The 17,835-nt window shown below is 67.0% G+C and overlaps 1 protein-coding gene across 1 annotated transcript; it reads right to left on the bottom strand.

Moving 5' to 3' along the window:
* Window positions 1–519: 519 nt before the first annotated feature.
* BAIAP3 (BAI1 associated protein 3) lies at window positions 520–13,559 on the bottom strand. The gene is made up of 34 exons (XM_042971829.1): window positions 13,496–13,559; window positions 9,174–9,314; window positions 8,884–8,971; window positions 8,664–8,744; window positions 8,177–8,284; window positions 7,712–7,771; window positions 7,508–7,574; window positions 7,211–7,406; window positions 6,824–6,868; window positions 6,613–6,690; window positions 6,386–6,488; window positions 5,968–6,075; window positions 5,776–5,871; window positions 5,546–5,649; window positions 5,197–5,317; window positions 4,664–4,788; window positions 4,468–4,558; window positions 4,248–4,304; window positions 4,069–4,166; window positions 3,911–3,962; window positions 3,691–3,821; window positions 3,324–3,447; window positions 3,098–3,241; window positions 2,895–2,987; window positions 2,607–2,798; window positions 2,460–2,528; window positions 2,304–2,383; window positions 2,108–2,216; window positions 1,641–1,712; window positions 1,466–1,546; window positions 1,252–1,372; window positions 1,014–1,137; window positions 722–927; window positions 520–647 (listed from the first exon to the last, which is right to left on the bottom strand). The coding sequence occupies exons 2-34, from the start codon at window positions 9,302–9,304 to the stop codon at window positions 544–546; spliced, it is 3,459 nt and encodes a 1,152-aa protein (XP_042827763.1). The 5' UTR covers window positions 9,305–9,314; window positions 13,496–13,559; the 3' UTR covers window positions 520–543.
* Between the last annotated feature and the right edge of the window lie 4,276 nt (window positions 13,560–17,835).

Here is a 17,835-nt window from a genome sequence, read left to right on the forward strand (position 1 = left end):
CCACAGCTGGAGTTGTCCAGACTCAAACCTGGGCCATCCCTCCTGTTGGCCTGCGAGGCCCTGCCACACGCCCCACCCCACAAAGCGAAGACCGTGCTTCCTCTGAGAAGGGCTGTGGCACTGGTAACGTTTGGGGCAGGCTGTTCCTTGCTGGGCGGAGGGCGCTGTCACATTTACCGCAGGACTTCCAGCAGCGTCCTTGGTCTCGCCATGGGTGCCGTGGCACCTCCTTCAGTAGTAGCCGTGAGCACCGAAAACGCCTCCAGACGTAGCCTGGTGTCTCCTGGGGAGCAGAGGCACCCCTCCGGGAACCCTGCGCGGGCTGCACAAGCTAAGGTTGCAGATAGAGAAGCTTGCCGGGTGGCCAGGCCCCGCGAGTTACCCCCGGATCCAGGGTGGGGGGCTGCTCGCTGGACGCCAGGGGTTCACGGTACACACCACACAGACACGGCCGGGGCAGCACGCACACCACACGGGGGAGCATGAGCCCCACTGCACAAAGCTGATGCGGGGCAGGACTGGGGGGGGGGGGGCGGGCGGGGCTCAGGGGTCCGCTTCCATGCACTTCTCCAGCTCCTTGAGTCTCTTGACAAATTCCTGCGCCTCCTTGTTGGTGCGGCCCTCCAGCATCCTCAGTGCCGACTTCACTACAGGCGGGAGGGTGGGGCCGGCATGAGACCGCGGCGGCCGTCGAACCCGCCACCCCCGGACCCTCACTCACCCTGGGCCCTGGGCCGGCGCAGATGCAAGGTGACGGGCTGCCTGGCCCTCGCGCTCCCTCCCACCTGAGGTCGTGCTATGCCACCGACGCTGCCCAGGCCGAGGGCTGCCTCCCCCGCGAAGTCGTTGGTGGACAGCCAGTCATGGTCCATGACGGTGAACAGCACGCAGGCACCGCGGCGGCGGCATGCCTCTGCCGGCACAGAGCTGCGGGCGAAGGGCAGTCCCTGGAGCCCTGCCCCCTGTCCGGGAGGGGGCGGGGGTCGCGGGGGTGGGGGGTGGGGGACACTCACAAGTAGAAGAGCTCGTCGTACACGGGGTGCAGCGTCCGGTTCTTCACCTGGGTCCTCTGGCTGCGGACCAGCGGGAAGAGGTGTGGCGGGCCCAGCTCCACGATCACAAACGGGTCACTCAGGCCTGGGGGGGCACAGCCGCGTGCGGACCCTGAGCGGCGGCCCCGCCCCCTCCCCCCTCCGCTGGTCCCGGCCCCGCCCCCTCCCCCCCTCCGCTGGCCCCGGCCCCGCCCCTCACCGTTGGCGTCCAGCGGGGGCAGGTCCGCGGCGTGCAGCACCTCCACCACCAGCCGCTGCTCGGCTGCCTCGTAGTGACAGCGCACGCTCAGGCGTCCGAACCGCTTCTGCTCCAGGGACCTCTGCGGAAGGGCTTGCGCCAGTGACCGCGGCGCAGGGGTTCGGGGGCGGGGCCGCGTGCCCACACTGCGCGTGCGCACACGGGGCCTCGCTACCTGCTTGAGCTTGTCCAGGTAGTACTGCTCGATGCACTCGCGGGTGGAGCACTGATGCAGGCGCAGCTCCTCCTCCAGCCTCTGGGGAGCCGAGGGGCTGCTGATCGTGGGCCCCCCCCCCCCCCGGCGCCGCGCCCCCCTCTCCCGCCGCCCGAGGTCCCCGGGCCAGACTCACCTTGTAGCTTCCGTCTTTCAGGCTCTCCAGGGGCAGACCCTGGCCCTCCGCGTGGAAAAAACTCACCAGGGCCTGGGGGCAGGGCGAAGTGGGAGGGATGTGGGGCACTGCTCGCGCTGGGGCTCGTGCTGGGGCTCGTGCTGGGGCTAGCGGCCGGGCCAGGCGGAGCCCTGAGCAGCACCAGGGCGCCTGGGAGCCCTGGGGCAGAGCCACTTGTCACACCTAGCGCAAACGGGGGGGGGGGGGGGGGGGCGGGGGGGATGCCAGTGCCTGGGGCCCGACAACGGTCTTGGCAGGTGGCCCAGGTGCTGCTCACACAGACGGCCGGCAGGGAGGAGGCACTGGTCTGGTGGGAGTCCCAGGGGAGCGGTCCGGGCTGGGAAGGCCAGGCCTCCCGGCCGAGGGCACATGGCCGGGTGCCCGGGACAAGGGCCTGGGAGCCCCAGCAGGGAGGCCCCTCCACCTACCTCCAGCGTAAAGTGGAAGCGGCCGTAGAAATCAGCAGAGACGTCGAGGTTTGCCCCCAGTGCCCGAAGGATGGCCTGCAGGAGCAGCTCCCAGAGGGCCTCCAGCACCCTGCAGGGACACTCCGTGCCCGTGCCCGTGCCCGTGCCCGTGAAGGGACCCCAGGCCCCGCCCCGGCCCAACCGCCCCAAGCTGTACCTGCTAAGGTTCTCCTTCACCAGGGAGGTATTCAGCAGGGCCAGCTTCTCATCCAAGTACTTCATGAGCGGGGCCACGGCCTGTGGGCAGCATCCTCAGTGCCACACTGCCCGGGCCCCACCCCGCGCACGCTCCCCTCGGTGCCCAGGCCCTCACTTCATCGTTCTGGATGGAGTCGGGCGACAGGCTGATGTGCTGCACGTACTTCCTGATGTCAGCCACCATCTGAGGGACGGCAGAGCTCAGCACCAAGTGGCAGTGAGGGGGCGGCCGGGTCCTCCGCCCGCCCGCCCGCCCGCCCACCTTGGAGGTCAGGTGCGCCGTCACGGTGTGGACCTCCTGCTGCAGGTCTTCGTCCAGGGCCTGTGCACAGCCGAGCAGAGGGCGCGGGAGCACCCCCTCGGGCCCGGAGGTCACCTCCGGCCACGCCAGACCCCGCAGCGTCTGCCCGGCAGCCTTGCGCAGGAGCTCCACGTTGTTGAGAACCACACAGAGCTGGGGAGGCGGCCCACGTCGGGGGGGAGGGGTCGGCAGCCCGGTGGCGGCCCCGCCCCGCCCCCGGCCCCGCCCCCTGCCCGCCAGGCCGCTCACTGGCTCGCTCACTGCCTCGCCCGCGGCCCCCGGCTGAGCGTCCACCTTCTTCCGCAGCAGCTCAGTGTAGAAGAGGGTGGCCGCACACAGGTCCTACGGTGGGAGACGAGGGCTCAGGAGCTGCGGGCTGTGTCCCCTGGGCCCGCGGCCCTCCCAGACTCGTCTCCTCCCAGACCACGCTCCCCAACGCACAGCCAACACACCTGGCTGAGCTGGGTGCCCAGGGCCTCGGCCTGGGCAGGGTCCGGCCATGCCAGGCGGGCCCACAGCTCCTGGATGTGACTGAAGCAGAGACTAGCCGAGGCCGCAGAACTGCTGTGCTTGGAGGAGGCGTCCATGGGCTCCAGCTAGGAAGGCAGGAGGAGGCCTGGGTGGCAAGGGGGGGGCCCTGGCTGAGCCCAGCACCCTCAGGCCCGGGCGCTTACTCACCGTGTCCACATCCACGGCTCCCTGCAGCCTCCACCTGACCTGGTCCCGCAGCACCTGCAGCCAAAGCTTCACAGCGGGCAGGAACGGGCCATGGATGCCAGCCAGGGCGAGGGAGCGGCTGTCGCTGTGGCAGGAGGCCAGTGGGAGCTCGCCCGGACTCCGACACCTTGAGCCAGCACGTCCCAGGGTCCCGGCCCAAGGGGACACCCTGGAGAGCCTGCCTCCAAGGGCCCTCGGGCTGTCCCAGAGGCCTCCTAGAGGAGGCTGCGGGACAGGTGGGAGGGGGTGCAGGTCTGGGAGGCCAACAGTGGGAGGAGACAGACAGGGCAGGTGGGGGGAAGGAGATAGGTTGGGGCAGGGCACCCACCGGCCGGGGATGCTGCTCCAGAAACGCTGGATGTCCGCCAGGGTCACGTACAGTTCGAAGAGCCCTGAGGCCACCTCGAGGGTCATCTTGGGGCTCAGCTCCTCCGTCAGCACCCATGCCTCCTCGGCCACCTACTCAGGAGGACGCATTCAGGCCACCAGCGACAGGGAGAGCGGGCCCCTTCCCGGCCCGGGGGCTTCTCCCCACAGCCCCTCCTCACCAGTCGCTCCAGCTGCCGGAAAGTGAGTGTGAAGAAGTCGATGTCGGTGATGCTGCAGGGAACAAACGTCACACGCCTGCTTGCCCCGCCACCGGCCCGGCGGCAGGCATCCCCGAGGGGCCGGGGGCGGGGACGGCGGGCGGAGCCCGGGGCCCCACCTGTGGAAGAGGCTGGCGTAGATGCCGTAGCAGGACTGCAGATCCTCGTAGACGGCGTCCGCCAGCTCGACCAGCCCGGCGAGGCGCTGCGGCCCCGACTGCGAGGAAGCCCGGTTCACACTGACCTTCTGGCCCGCACCTACCTGCCGCCCCCCCCCCGCTCCCCTCCCCCGCGGCACCTGCTCTCGAGGACTCTTGGTGTTCAGGAGCCTGTCATACCACTCACGGTTGCCTCTCTGCAAGACAAGCCACCAACACGGGGTGGTGGGTTGGGGGGGAGGTTAAAAGGGCCCTGGAGCGTGGCGGAGCAGGCCGGGAGCCGGGGGTGGGCGCGGCTGGGCACCCCCCGTGTGGGCCACGAGGGGCGGGCACCGGGCACAGATTCACCACCAGACACACCTTCAGAGCAGCAGAGATGTCCGCATTTAGTTCTGTCCGGAAGGAGCACACCTCAAAGGAAGGCTGGAAGATCTGCATCTTGCTGAGACACCTGGAGGGGCCGCCCGCTGACTGTGCGCTGCCCTGCCCAGCTCCCTACCCACCCCCTCCGACCCCCCACGCCCCCACCCCCGGCCAGGACCTGGGCTACACCCACTTGAGCAGCAGCTCCAGGCGATAGACGGCAGTGCTGTTGGTGGCGGGGAAGAAGTCCCGAAGCTGACGCAGCAGCCGCAGCCCAAACTCGGAGAAGGCATTGAAGCTGTCAGCCAGGCTCTCCTCCTGGGGGCACCGGCCCGTCGGAGCTGACCCCCACTGCCCTCCCCACGGGGCGGGTAGGGGCAGCCAGTCTGCGAGGGCCTCCTCGGGCCATCCGTGGGCCTGGTTTCTCCAAACCCAGCCACCACAGTCCCCACGGCCTCAGGGCCTTGGCGCCCCCCGTTCCCCCTACCCAGCTTCGAGCACCCGCTCCCTCCGTCCCTCGCCCAGACGGAGGGCACGACCTCCCTCCCCTGGGACTCGGACACATCCCCCGTCTCAGCATTGCACAGGACCCGCTCTATCCTGGGTCATGAAGTTTGTTTTCAGCCCCACAGGGCCCTGTAAGCCCAGCACCCCATGTGGGTAGCACTCCGCCCTGTCTGCCCCAGCGCCAGCGGCCCCCCAGCACACCCCCCAGGAACAGCTCACCTGCCCTTGCGGCAGCGAAGACGCCTCCTCCCAATGCGCCTGCATGTCCTCCAGCAGCCCCAGCAGGTAGCCGTAGTCCAGGGTCCGGGTCTGATGGTGGCGGCTGCTGACCTGCCAGTGCCTGCAAGTCGGGGGGAGCCCCGCCCATGGGCACGGAGACCCCGATGAGACCAGCCCCCCCCCGTGCCCCTCCTACTTGCCCCTCACACGCCCCCAACTCCCCCATGGCACCGCCCCCTTTCATGCCTTCCCACTCAGAAGACGCCTTCCCTCGCTCGCCCCGCCCCGAGGCCCGCCCACCCGCCGCCGGCCTCCCTGTGCCCCGCCCCCGGAGGCCCCGCCCACTCACAGCACAGCCAGCTGCAGCGCCGACAGGTTGTTTTGCGCGCCGTGCAGGCAGAGGATCGTGGCCGCGGGCCCGCTGAGCTCTCCCCGCCAGCAGCTCGCCTTGGGCTGGGGGAGTTGGGGGCAGGCGTGGATGCAGGCAGGGGCCGCCATCCCCTCCTCCCCCCGGTGCCCAGGCTCCCCTGCTCTGCCTCCCCAGGCGCCCGGTCAGCCCCGTCCGGAGGGCGAGGCTACCTCCTCGGATCGGTGCTCGAACTGCAGGAGACGACTGAGCAGCAGCATGTAGGACAGGAAGCCCGCCCGGCCGCGCTGGCTCATGCCCGTGTCCCTCTGGAATGCAGGAGCCGCCCGTCACCAGCCCTGCCCAAGCCCGTGGGCAGGGGTGCACGGCCAAGACGCAGGGCGGGGGACCCCACGGCTCCCCACCTGTGTGGTGATCAGCTTGAGGACCAGCTGGCAGTCTCCTTGAACGCGGGAGGCGCTGGAGCGTGGTTCCAGCTTGAACCAGCGGTCTTCACCGGCCACGGGCACTTCCTGAAAGGAAAGGGTTCACACCCGCCATCCCCCCTCCAGCTCCCTCCCACGGACTCTCTGTGGGACCAAGAGGAGAACACACAGCTCTGCTGGCCCCGGAGACGGGTGGTCAGCACCGAGTGAGCCCTCAGGGGTGCCCAGACCCCCAGGAAGCTGTTCCTTCCCCCTTCCCTGCAGCTCAAGGCCCCACCAGCCCAAGAAGGCCAGGAGATGCTTGGGGGAGTCGCAGGGCAGACCCACCAGCAGTATCCCCGGAGGATGAGACCCCACAAACAGGCGGTCCGTGAGCGAAGCCCCGGCCCCCACTCACCCGGACGGGTATGTTGAGACACCCCAGGAAATCATCTGTGTGGTCCTCCGCGGGCCCTGCTGTCCCATTTGCACGGGCCGACTTGACAATCTGTTTAAAATACCTAGGCAAAGCGGGGGGGGGGGGGGCGGCCCCACCTTAGTCCCTGGGGAGCTACTCTCTGCTGGCCCACGTGGCCAAGCTGCAGCCCCAGTGTCTGGGGGGCACGAGGGTCCCACCTGTCATACCTGCTCATGCCCTTCAGGCCGATGACTTCATTCAGCTTCCTGCATGCTTCCACCAGAGACACATCATCGTCATGGTCCCTAGGGGCAGGGCGCGGAAACCTGGCTTGTCTGGAGCCTGGCTGGGCCCTGAGTGTCCTCTCTCAACCCCCTCCCCCCCCCCCCGAGCAGGTGCACCCACACCAGCTGCCCTGCAGGGACCAGGGGCATCTACCAGATATCCAGGTGCAGCTGGTCCGTGCTGACATCCTCGATCTCACTGTAAGGAAAACGGAGAGAAGCCCAGAAGGTGGAGGACCATCCCCTGCCCAGGGCTAGGGCAGGGACAATTTCAGGAGCTGCGGGCAGGGGTCCACGAGCTCGAGCTCTCAGGACAGGCCGCCCGGATTTGGATCCTGACTGTGAGGCCCCCGGGGCATGGCACCTCTCTCTGAGGCGATTTCCTCCTCTGGACAGTGGTCACGTGAACAGCCCCCGCTCGGGTCCCTGGGGCAGGCACAGTGTGGCAGCCACCGGCCTGTGTCCTCAGGACATGCTCTGGCCCAGCAGGCAGCCCCCCTTGCCCGACCGCCCTGCCGCCCAGCTGGGCCAGGGCCCTTACAAGACGAAGTTCTCCTTCCAGACAGGGTTCAGGGTGCTGCTCTTGACCTCGGTGACCTGGATGCACTTGGCCGGGAGCGGACCCCCACGCTTGCTGCCTTTGCGGAAGCTGAAGCGCTGCTCCGTGCGCGGCCCTGGCTCCCGGGGGGCACCCGAGGCCGGCAGGATACCCAGCATGCAGTACGGGTCGCTGAAGCCTGAGACACATCGGGTGCCTCAGCCGCCAGCCCCGGGCCCTCCGTCCCTCCGTGGCCACCGGACCCGGGCACAGCCGAGGTCCAGGCTGGTCCCCACTCACCATTGGGGTCTTTGGCCAGCAGGTTCTTGGCACGCATGACAGAGACTTTCAGGGCATACGTGGGGGCCTGTGGGCAGAGGGTGCTGACTGGCCTCTTGCAGAAGGCTCGGTGTGACCGCGACAAGGCCCTGCTCTGTGTCCTCCCCACCCCGAGCCCTAGCACCGCGGCTGGCCAGTGTCTGCCCACGTGGGTGGCAGCCTCACCTTGGCCTTCTTCACACGCTCAATGGCCTCAGCGTGCTCCTCAGGGCTGGTACCAAACACCTGTAGAGGGTGGGCCGGTGTGAGGGCCCAGGTACCCCCGAGGCAAACCTGGCCATTGTCCTGGGGGCCTCCCGGGGCAGAGGAAACACACACGCACACACAGAGGAGGAGGAAAGATCTGTTTATCTGTCGGTCCATCCTCTGGGTCCGTTCCTCTGTCGGTTTGTGCTTTCTACCCTTCTTTGTGTGTGTGTGTGTGTGTGTCCCCATCCCTCCATCCTCCCAGGCACGCCTACCAGCGCATACATGTGTCTGCACATGCACGTGTGGGTATGTGTGTGTTCCGTACGTGGGGCGAATCTGTGTGTGTTACATGGCTGATGATGATGCCTCCAGGCAGAGGAAAGGGCTCCCCTGACAAGGCACGGCCAGGCCAGCAGGGAGGGTGGGGCCGGTGGGGCTCACCTGCTGAAGGTAGCCCAGTAGGGTCTCCTGGTCATCCACCTGGTCAGGGCCCATGGTCCCTGCACGGTAGAGGACTGTGTACAAGGCCTCCTCATAGAGCATCTCCACCTGTGGGTGGGGCGGGGCGCACACCCTGAGTCCCAGCCGCCCCATCCCCGTATCCTTCAGCCCCAGGCCCTGAGCCCTGGCCACTGGGGGCTGGGGCTCCTTGGTTCCACCCCCTGTATGCCTGGGAGGGGCGCGGGGGGGGGGGGGGCAGTCCTCAGGAGCTCCCCCCACTGGCAGACCGCAGTCCCAGCATCAGGACCTTTGCACCTGCTGGGCCCTGCACTGGCCCCCTGAGCTCTGCTTCCTACTGGCTTGCATGGGAAGTCCCGGCCCACTCACCATTGTCACCTCTGGTGTCCACCCTGTCCCCAGATCCTGGGCCAGGCCCATCTTAGGTGCTCCCAGACCCTCCCTGGGGCCACGCCCCCTCCCCCCTTACCTCCTCCTGGGTCAGGGCTCTCAGGCCACGGCTGGGGTCCACGGGCTCAGCAGGGGCTGGCGAACCGCTGCGCAAGAGGACCTGTGAGGAGCACTGGGGTGAGGGTCTAGAGGGGGGAGGGCCCCAGGGACGGCGGGAGTCGGTTTGAGGGGTGGGGGCCCGCTGCAGAGGGGGCTGGCGGGGAGGCCCACACCGGGCAGCAGCTCTGGGCCATCCTCACCTCGGGGCACGGCAGGCCCTGTCTGCCCTCCCCCTTCTTCAGAATGAGGCGCATGTGCGCGAAGAACTCCACGCCGTCCCCGGGCTTCCTGCAGGGAGAGGCCAGGCCTGAGACCCGGGCCCCCCGGCACACACCCGCCCCCTGCCCAGGACCAGCTGCCGGCCGTGCGCCTCGAGGGGATTCCCCGTGTCCACACATCCGGGGACCCAGCGCGGCGTCCACGGCGCGCCCCGCTCTCCCAGCTCCCCCGGGGACGCGCGACGGTGCAGGCTCGGGCGCGGAGCACCCACCAAGCCCCTGCGGCCGGCTCCGGGGGGTCGGCGCTGGTGGCGGCAGGCTCTCCCTCGGCCCTCCGGCGGAAGGTGGGGCACGCCTGCACCTGCCGCAGCACGCTGCTCTTGATCTCCAGCAGGGTCGTCATGGCCGGCGGTCTGCGGGCAGAGCGCACGGCTGCGGCCCCTGCACGTCCCAGCAGCACCGCCGCGCCGGCCCCAGAAACCGCACCGGGTGCACATCGAGCGGCGGACGGATCCGCCAGAAGCGCACACGAGCCGCGTTCCTGACGGCGCAGCCTCCTGGCCTCCGCGGGGCAACGGGAGCCTGAGGCCCTGCGACTCGGCTCCCGTGCTGCACCGCGCTGGGCACCCAGGGGCCACCGGGGGCCCCTCCCTCGGGCTCCCTCAGCCTTCGTGTCCCATCTGCAAGACGGGACATCCCTGCGGGGCCGCGCCGGGGACGGGACGAGGCTGCCAGGTGGTGGTCGGGCTGGCACGGTCCGGGCTCCGTCACCGGTTGCTGCTGGACTTCACCGCAGAGGGCCCCTACTGCCACGCTCCCGCCGCCGCCGCCGCCCATCTAGGGCTGGGACCCCTGGCTGTGTCCCTGGGGTCCTAGGACCGCTCAGCAGCAAGTGCCTGTATCTCCTGGGCGCTTTGCGAACCGGACGGAGTTGTCGGGGAGGGGTGCCCAATTCACCCAGCCTGTAATGGTCCAGTCTGGGGCCAGGGCAGGCAAAGGTCCTGCAGGAGGCAACCCCTCCCCAGGACTCCCAAAGTCCTCATCCTGCAGAGGAGGTTGGGCAAGAAGAGGCCACCGTGCCTGGGGCCTTCCTCGAGACCCCCTCACCCCGAGTGGCCAGCATGCCCAGGAGGGGCCGCTGGCGAAGTCCTCACCCGCCCAGCACAGCCAGGGACAGCGCCCCATCCTCTCCCTGTGGGCGCACTTGCACACCTCCCTCTGGGGCCACAGTGTCCCCTGCAGACCCCGGAGGAAGGGCAGGAGGACCACTAAGCAGCCGTGGGCCCTCGAGCCCTGCTCCTGCTCAGCCCTGACCAGCCCAGGCACCCGACCCCTTCCCTGGTCCCGCCAGGGACCCGCCTGTGCCTCCCCAAACCCCAGGGTGGTCTTCGTGCACCCCTGCTGAAAACTAGCAGAGGAAAGTGCTGACCCCCCCACCCCGCTAGGCTGAATCTGCCCCTCGGTGCCCACCTTTCGGACTTCCCTGCCCCAGGATGTCAGCCTGTGCCTCTGCACAGGACATATGCTCCCTTCAGGGTACCACAGGGCCTTTGCACCCACTGCCCTGGTCCCCTTCCCTGGTGGTGCCCACTTGTCCACTCACTGAGGGCCCCTCCAGCCCAGGCACAGCCGTGCAGAGAAGCACTGTCGTTTTCACTGGACAAAACAGGAAATGGGGACTCAGCCGGCTCCAACTATACCTGCCCCCGATCTCATGGGACAGCCAGGTTAGACCCACCTGTGCCCTGTGTGCCCAGGCCAGCTCCCCAGGCTGTGCCCGCCGTGCGCGGATCGTGCCCGTGTTCCTGCACATCTCTACTTAACGTCTGCTCCCTCCTCCTTAGAATCCTGTGCCCTGTTGGGAGCGCTGGGGCCAGGGCAGACGCCACCTCATGAGTCCTACAGATTTTCTTGAACAAACCGGATGCCTGCTCCCAGCTGTGTCTGTCTGCCTCTCACTGGTCCCTGCGCTGCCGTCCCTGCTCAGGCCACCACTGCAGATGGCACATCCTCCTACCCCCTGGTGCCCCAGCCCTGGTTCTACGGAGCCCCGGGGAATGCTGGGCTCAGAGGGTCTCATCTGATCAGACCCGAGAGCTGGGGACAGAAAGGACAACTGGCCCATGGCCCTGAAACGAGGCCCCCACCTTCCTCGTACTTCTTACTGCCTCCCCCGGGAGCCTCCCTTCAAAGATCGGGAGGATGTGTGGACGGGGCTCAGCGGCTGGGGCATGTGGTTCTGGAAGCTGTCGCCCCTACCGCCAGCAGCGAGGTCCTAAGGGGACGGGCATCAGGGCACCCCCCTCCTCTCTAGCTGTGGGGAAGAGGCTGCTACCCCCCCCCCGGTCCCCCAAAGCAAGGGAGCAGCCACTGCTTGAGCCGTTGCCAGGGCAACCGCCAATTGCGTCTGCGTGTGACAGGGGCTACAGGGGCTCACGGTCCCAGAGACAAACGTGACGCAGGAACCAAGCGGCCTGAGCCGCAGAGACGGGGTGTCTTTGTGGCAATAAAACGTTCAGGGTAGAGGGGGAGCCACCTCACCTCATAATCACAGCCCCCAAAAGGCCCCAAGCTGAGGCCCCGGGGTTAGGTGCTTACTCAAGGCCACAGAGCCAGCAAGTGGCCAGGGATGAACTCCACTCTGTGGTGCTCAAGCTCTAAGCTCCCGGCACACCCGACTTCTGGGGGTCCAGACAGGCTGGCTCCCCCTCCGTGGGGCTCCCTCCCTCAGCCCACGGGCCGGATGGGGGCAAAAGTGGCGTCTGGGCACCGGTGTCTGGGAGAGATGGCTCATCCCTGGGTGCCCAGACACTCCTCCAGTTGCCCTGGAAACCCCTGGCTGCTGGGGCACTGATGACGTTTCTGCACCAAATGGCCTGGGCCCTGGGAGCCAGCCAGCACCTCACTCGGAGCCACACCAGCGGTGGGTGCGTGGCTGACCCCCAGGAAGCACTTGCTGGCTGCAGGGACCCTCTGCCGGCCCCCGACAGAGCCCCTCCTTGAGCTCTCCCTGTCTCTGTCCCTTCTGGCCCCGGGCAGCAGCACACAGCAAAATGTGTCTGTAGCCTCCACTTGTGCCCGGCCACCAGGGCCAGAGCGACTGCCCGATGGACAAAGTGAGGCTGGCCCAGGAGCTGAATGCCACACTGGCACTGGGGCCAAGCCGAAAGTACCACCTTGTCCCCTGGCCGTCTTCAAGACCCAGGGTGAATGGGGAAAGACAATTCTGCAAAGTTGGTATCACCGTCCCGTTTCGCAGCCCGGGGCTGGGCTGACCCGCCTGGAGCCAGGACTCAAAGCGAGGGCTGTAAGCCACACCCGTCTCCTGTAAGCCCACTTGTGGGCTTAGGTGGCACCAAAGCGGGTGAGTCTAGGGGCACCTGAGCAGAGCCAGATGTATCTCCCTAGTTAGTGTCCCCCGTGGCCACCTGGCCACCCTCACGATGAATAAACACCTTGATAATAAACACTCAGAACACTAGGTCCCTTCTTATCAAAATCTGGTCCCTGGTGAAGCGAGGGCAGGGGTCCGTTGATGCTACCCTGGGTGTGTACGGGCAGTGGCAGGATGTCTGGCCCCACATTCTGGTCTCTGTGTCACCCTCTCAGCCTTCTCTTCCCAGCCAGCCACTCCCTTCACATTTTTTTTTTTTTACTGGATTTCTCACTGTCCTGTGACTCCCTAGACAGTGCTCCCCTGCACACAGCTCAGCAGCCGTGTCCATCACAAATGCTGCTCCCTGAGATCTAATCCCAACCAGTCCCTGGGGAGATGCCTGGGAATGATTTTAAGCGAGCTCCGCAGCTGGACCTGAAGCCCTAGGAAGTCTGAGATCAACTGTCAGGGGCTACCTAGATGCTTCTAGAATGAACGCATGAAAAATGAAATTCTCTGTCCGTTCTTCCTCCGAGGTTCCCTCCCCCGCTCTTTACTCACCGGTCTCCACCGTGATGCCCCCCCCCTCCCCTCCCGTCCCCCTCCTCTCGGTGCTCCCCGCGGGAGCCTCGGGGGTGGGGGCCCCCAGATCCGTCCAGGTCCTTCCCTCCCTGATGAGCGGGTGGTCGCGGGCAGGTCAGAAGCCTGGTAGGTGCGTGTTGTTTTACACCATTCCGACCCGTGGAGGGATTTCGTGGAGACTAAGGGTCCTACGGGGACTGGCGGCAGGGTGGGGGGGACTGGGCACTGGGGGCATCTCCCCCCGCCCCGGCCCCCGGCGTGTTGCCTGGGAAACCCCGCGGAGGGTCTCTGAAGTCCCTGGCCGCAACCCACCGGCGGCCTGCGCCTGGCGGGGATGGGGGCCACGGCGTCGTTGGGTGGCGGTGGGGGGGGGGGTCCTGCTGCCCGCCTCCTCGATCCCCGCCCGCTCCGGCGTTCTTGGGGACGCGGGCCCAGAGAAGGGCCCGAGACCGTCCCTCCGAGCACGCGCCGGCTTCAATTTCCCCGGAGCCGAGGGAGCGTCTTCGCGACCTCCTGCCGCCCTCCTCCTCGGGGGGGCCTCCCCGCGCCCCCTCGGGGTCCGCAAACGCAGGAGCCGGACCGGGCGCCGGCCGCAGGAGGGGGCGCCCCAAGGCCGTCCAAAGGCCGCGCACTCACCGTGGGCCGGGCCGGGGGCGCGCGGTCGGGGGCTCCGGAGATGCCGCGCTCCGCACCCGCTCCAGAGACGCCAGGCACAGCGCGCGCTAGCAGCCGCACCGAACCCAGAGCGCTGCGGGGGCGGGGCCTGGCGGCGGGGCCCGCCCCAGCCCCGCCCCCGCCGCTCCCGCCCGCCACGCCCCCGCCGCTCCCGCCGCGCGCGCGATCCCCTCCGCACCCAGGCCGCCGAGCGGGTCGGGCCACGAAGCCCCCTCCCCTGGGGGGGCGGGGCGGTCAGCCAAGCCACCGGTAGGCGCAGAGCGGGGAGCAGGTTCTGCCGTGTCAGGACCCCGTCCCCTGGGGACCCTCGGGAAGCCAGAATCACCGAAACCGCATCAGACAAGCCCGGGCCGCAGCGAGGACTTTTCTGGAAGGGCTGCGCAGCCATCTCGAGTCGCCCTCCCAGCCCAAGCGCTGACCCCACCGCCAGCCTGCGGGGTGCAGGGGTGCTGCAGGCACCAACCCGGGACGCGCCACAACCACCCCGATCACCACTTGGGTGATCCTCCCGGTGGCGCAGGTGAGGGCTCTGGCGCCACCTGCAACCTCAGGCCTGGGCGGGATGCCCCGCGCGCACCCTTCCTAGCCCACCCTGCACCCCCTCTGAAATTTGAGCCAGCACCACACTGTGTTGGCCTGCAGAGCTCGTTAAAACAGATTGTTGCACCAGCCCCAGACCTGCTGATGCCAAAAGTCTGGGCTAGGTAGGGGTGACCCGTCTGCATTTCTTTTTAAGTTTATTTATTTGGGGGGAGGGTGGGGTAGGGCGAGAGGGAAACCGAGAATCCCAAGCAGGATCCACCCTGTCAGTGCAGAGCCCAACGCCAGCCTCCAACTCACCAAACGGCGAGATCGTGACCTGAGCTGAAAACTGAGCCACCCAGGTGCCCTCATCTGCGTTTCTAACAAGTTCCCGCTGGTGCTAGAGGTCCTGGAAGGAACGTGGAGGTTCTGGAGCTGTCTGAGGGGCGCCGGGTCCCCGGATCCCCGCCTTGCCTCTGGCTGATCTTGTTGGATCATCAGGGTACCTTGTATTTAGAGGATCGACAGATTTGGAGATGTTTTTAACTCAGAGGACCTCATCGCTAATGTGGGACCCCAGGCAGTGTGGGACACAGAAAGGCCCAGAGAGGAGGACAGTTTGCTCGGGGGAGGCCAGGGGTCAGCCGAGCTGAAGGAAGGGCCAGAGGCTGGAGGAACAGGTTTCCAACAGCTGCACACAGGGAGGCAGCCCGTCCGCCTGTGAACACCTGTGCCTTTTATTTCGTGGTGCGGGTGGGTGGGTGCGGGAGTGTGGGGAGCCCGGGGTGGGGGAACCAGGTGCTTCCTCTATCACCCCAAGCCGGAGTGGACACTGCTCTCTGATGGGCCACCTCCTGTCTCAGCTCCTGGGTTCAGACCCACACACGTGCAAGCTGCCCTCCGCACATCTGTACTGGAGGAGACACAGAACTATGGCTGGGGGGGGGGGGTGCGGGGGCAGCACCACAGGGCGGATTCTCCTTCTGGAAGCTCTGTCTCCAGGCCCTGCCTCCATCCTGACCCAGCACAGCCACGCAAATGGGGGCAGAAGGGTGCAGGGGAGCGAGAGACCAGCCACCCCTCGGCTTCCTTCTGCACGAGACGACGAGGCAGGAATCCGGGAGGGGACAGTTACCATTCTTCCCCGGGGACTGGCGGGTCCTGAGCCAGGATCTCGGTGCTGATGCCCTCCCCTCCTGCAGTCTTTCGTCAGATTCTGCCAACCTGTTGGAACAAACACAGGCCTGGTTGCCATGGTGATCATCGTGGCTTTGGGGTGAAGAGATTCTGCGGCTGCTGTAAACAGGATGTTAGGAAGGGCAGCTGCCAGGGGAGGGGCCCCTGCCCGCACCCCCATCCAATGCCCTTTGGGGAGCAAGGGACTCGAGGCCAGCACCGCCGAGGCTTCAGGCCTAACACTGCGGCCTGCTGGGGTGGAGGAGACCTTACGACCGTCCTTTACAGATAAGGAAACTGAAGCCCAGAGAGGGAAAGAGCTTTTTCAGGGCCACACAGCAACCGGCTGGGTTCATAGCCCAGCTCTGGGCCTCAGTTTCCCTTTTTTGTAAAATGGACATAGTAGGCACCTGTCAGTGAGGGGGGTTCTCAGTGAGAAGCTAGTACTTGACCATGGTCACAGCAGGCTGGCCCTCCAGGGACTCAGTTCCCACCTCCGTAGGTTGGGGGTGACTCCACAGTGGGGAGAGAGGCCGGGAGCAGGCAATGTGGGACATGCACTTGTCACAGCAGGAGTTGGGCACAAAACACTTCACCTAGAGGGTCAGGTGGCTGGGACTGACCCAGGGGCTCACACCTTCTGGGCTTTGGGCAGGCAGGGGAGTGGTTTCCTCCATGGGGCCAGGGGAAAACCCCCAGGCTCCAGATGGATGGCCGCTGGAGAGCAGGGAGAAAGGCAGCACAGGAGGTGAGGGGGCGTCTCTGTAAGGCCACCTCACCCTTGCGGCGCCTGGCTGGCTCGGTCAGTGGAGCGTGTGACTAGTGATCTCAGGTTGTAGGTTGGAGCCTCACGTCGCATGTAGATATTAGTTAAAAAAACAAAATCTTGGGGTGCCTGGGGGGGCCTCAGCTGGTGAAGCATCCAACTTCAGCTCAGGTCACGATCTCACGGTTTGTGGGTTCGAGCCCCACGTTGGGCTCTGTGCTGACAGCTCGGAGCCTGGAGCCTGCTTCGGATTCTGTGTCTCCCTCTCTCTCTGCCTCTCTCCTGCTCGTGCTCTCTCTCTCTCAATCAAAAATATACAAACATTAAAAATGTAAAAATAAAATCAAGTAAAATAAAATCTTAAAAAAAAAAACACCACATGCTTGACCTGATGCCCTCTAGTGGCAGACCTTGGAATTGCAGGCATAGCCTTCTGGCAGTAAGGCTCCTCCCACCGCTCCCACTGGCACTGAGGCACCTGTCAGAGGCCTGCAGGGGTGGGGGTGGGAGTGGGGCAGCCTAGGAGAATTGTGGGGGCTCACCCAGGGACTCGGCCACGGCGCTGACTGCGGGAACCTGTCCCATCACCTGTGCCATCCTGGGTGCTTCTGCCAGCAGAAGAGGTGGCTCCAGGTGGGAGGGGGTCTGGCCCCTCACCTGAAATGCTGGCTCCTGGGGCCCAGTTGCCAGCACCCGCACAGGCGACGCCTGTGCAGGACCAGGGTGGTCCTGGGCGCCAGGCCTGGCGGGTGGAAGGGGAGCAGGCCCACACAGGGCTTTGCGGGTCTCTGTGAGGGAGGGCGGCCTGGCTGCAGCCCACTGTCCAGTGTCTGTCCACTGAGCCCGAGCGTCAGCTTCTGGCCCAGGGGCAGGTGTGCCGGCCCACCCCGGAGGGGGCGAAGGTCGTGTGTGACATCAGAAGGCAAAGCTGGGGGAGTTGAATACCCAGCATCACTCTGCACGATGGGGGCCCAGGTTCTGGGGCTCCAGGAGTGGGAGGGGCAGCGTTCAGGAGCGTGGTGGCAGGTCACCTGGGAAGGCAGAGACCAGGAAGGGAGGACCTAGGCCCCGGCCCTGCCAACTTCCTGGGGTCCGGACAGCAGATGGGGCCAGGTGCTCCAGCCCCTGCCCACCCCGTGGTCCTAAGCCAGCCTCCTGGGTCAGGGTCAGGGCCTCTGCAGGTGGGGTCACAGGGTCCGGAGGTCTCTGGACGAGCCTCACAGGCCACCTTGCAGAACCCCCCCCCCCTTCTGTCTCAGCACCAGGGCCAGCCCCTCCCTGCTGGAGCAGGCTCAGACTGGTTCGAGCCAGCCCAAGTCAGCGCTCAGCCTGGCCCTCCAACCTGGCAACTCGTCGTCATGGCAACCTCAAAATGGAGGCCGCCCGTCCACAGAGCCCAACTCGAGCTGATGCGAACCAGGAGGGTTTGGGGCGGCCCAGTTAGGGAATGAGGTGTGAGCGCGCGGCACTGGCCTGGGCGGGACAGTCCAGGGAGGCCGGGGGGACTCTCGGGGACCCACAGCCTGTCTTCCGGTGGCCGGCTTGTCCCGGGAGCCCCAAGGTGGGGCTGACACGCGGTCAGGGTCTGGGTACCCGAGGACCTCGACGCCCTTTCCAGTGGAGGCCCGGCCCGGGGTCCCCAGGAGGGACACCCTCCTCCGGCGCCAAGGGTCAGCACGGGATGTGTTCCCTGCCTTCGCTGCCCTCGCCTGGTCCCAGCGGGGACGACAGAGGGGACCAGCGCCCACCGCCCCCACGCCCCCCCGCGCGAACCACCGAGGGTCTGACTCGAGGCCAGCGGTGGGGCAGCCCGCGTGGCACAGGGCAGGAAAGGACA

The sequence above is a fragment of the Panthera tigris genome, chromosome E3 (assembly GCF_018350195.1).
Source record: "Panthera tigris isolate Pti1 chromosome E3, P.tigris_Pti1_mat1.1, whole genome shotgun sequence".
NCBI lineage: Eukaryota > Metazoa > Chordata > Mammalia > Carnivora > Felidae > Panthera > Panthera tigris.

Excerpts from the sequence above, each read along its gene's own strand:
- BAIAP3 (XM_042971829.1), bottom strand. The coding sequence starts at position 9,304 with ATGACGACCCTGCTGGAGATCAAGAGCAGCGTGCTGCGGCAGGTGCAG. Across the intron at positions 4,789-5,196 it reads CTTCGCTGCCGCAAGGGCAG|GAGGAGAGCCTGGCTGACAG; the intron begins GTGAGCTGTTCC and ends CGGTGCCCCCAG. Across the intron at positions 1,713-2,107 it reads GCTTCCACTTTACGCTGGAG|GCCCTGGTGAGTTTTTTCCA; the intron begins GTAGGTGGAGGG and ends CCCTGCCCCCAG.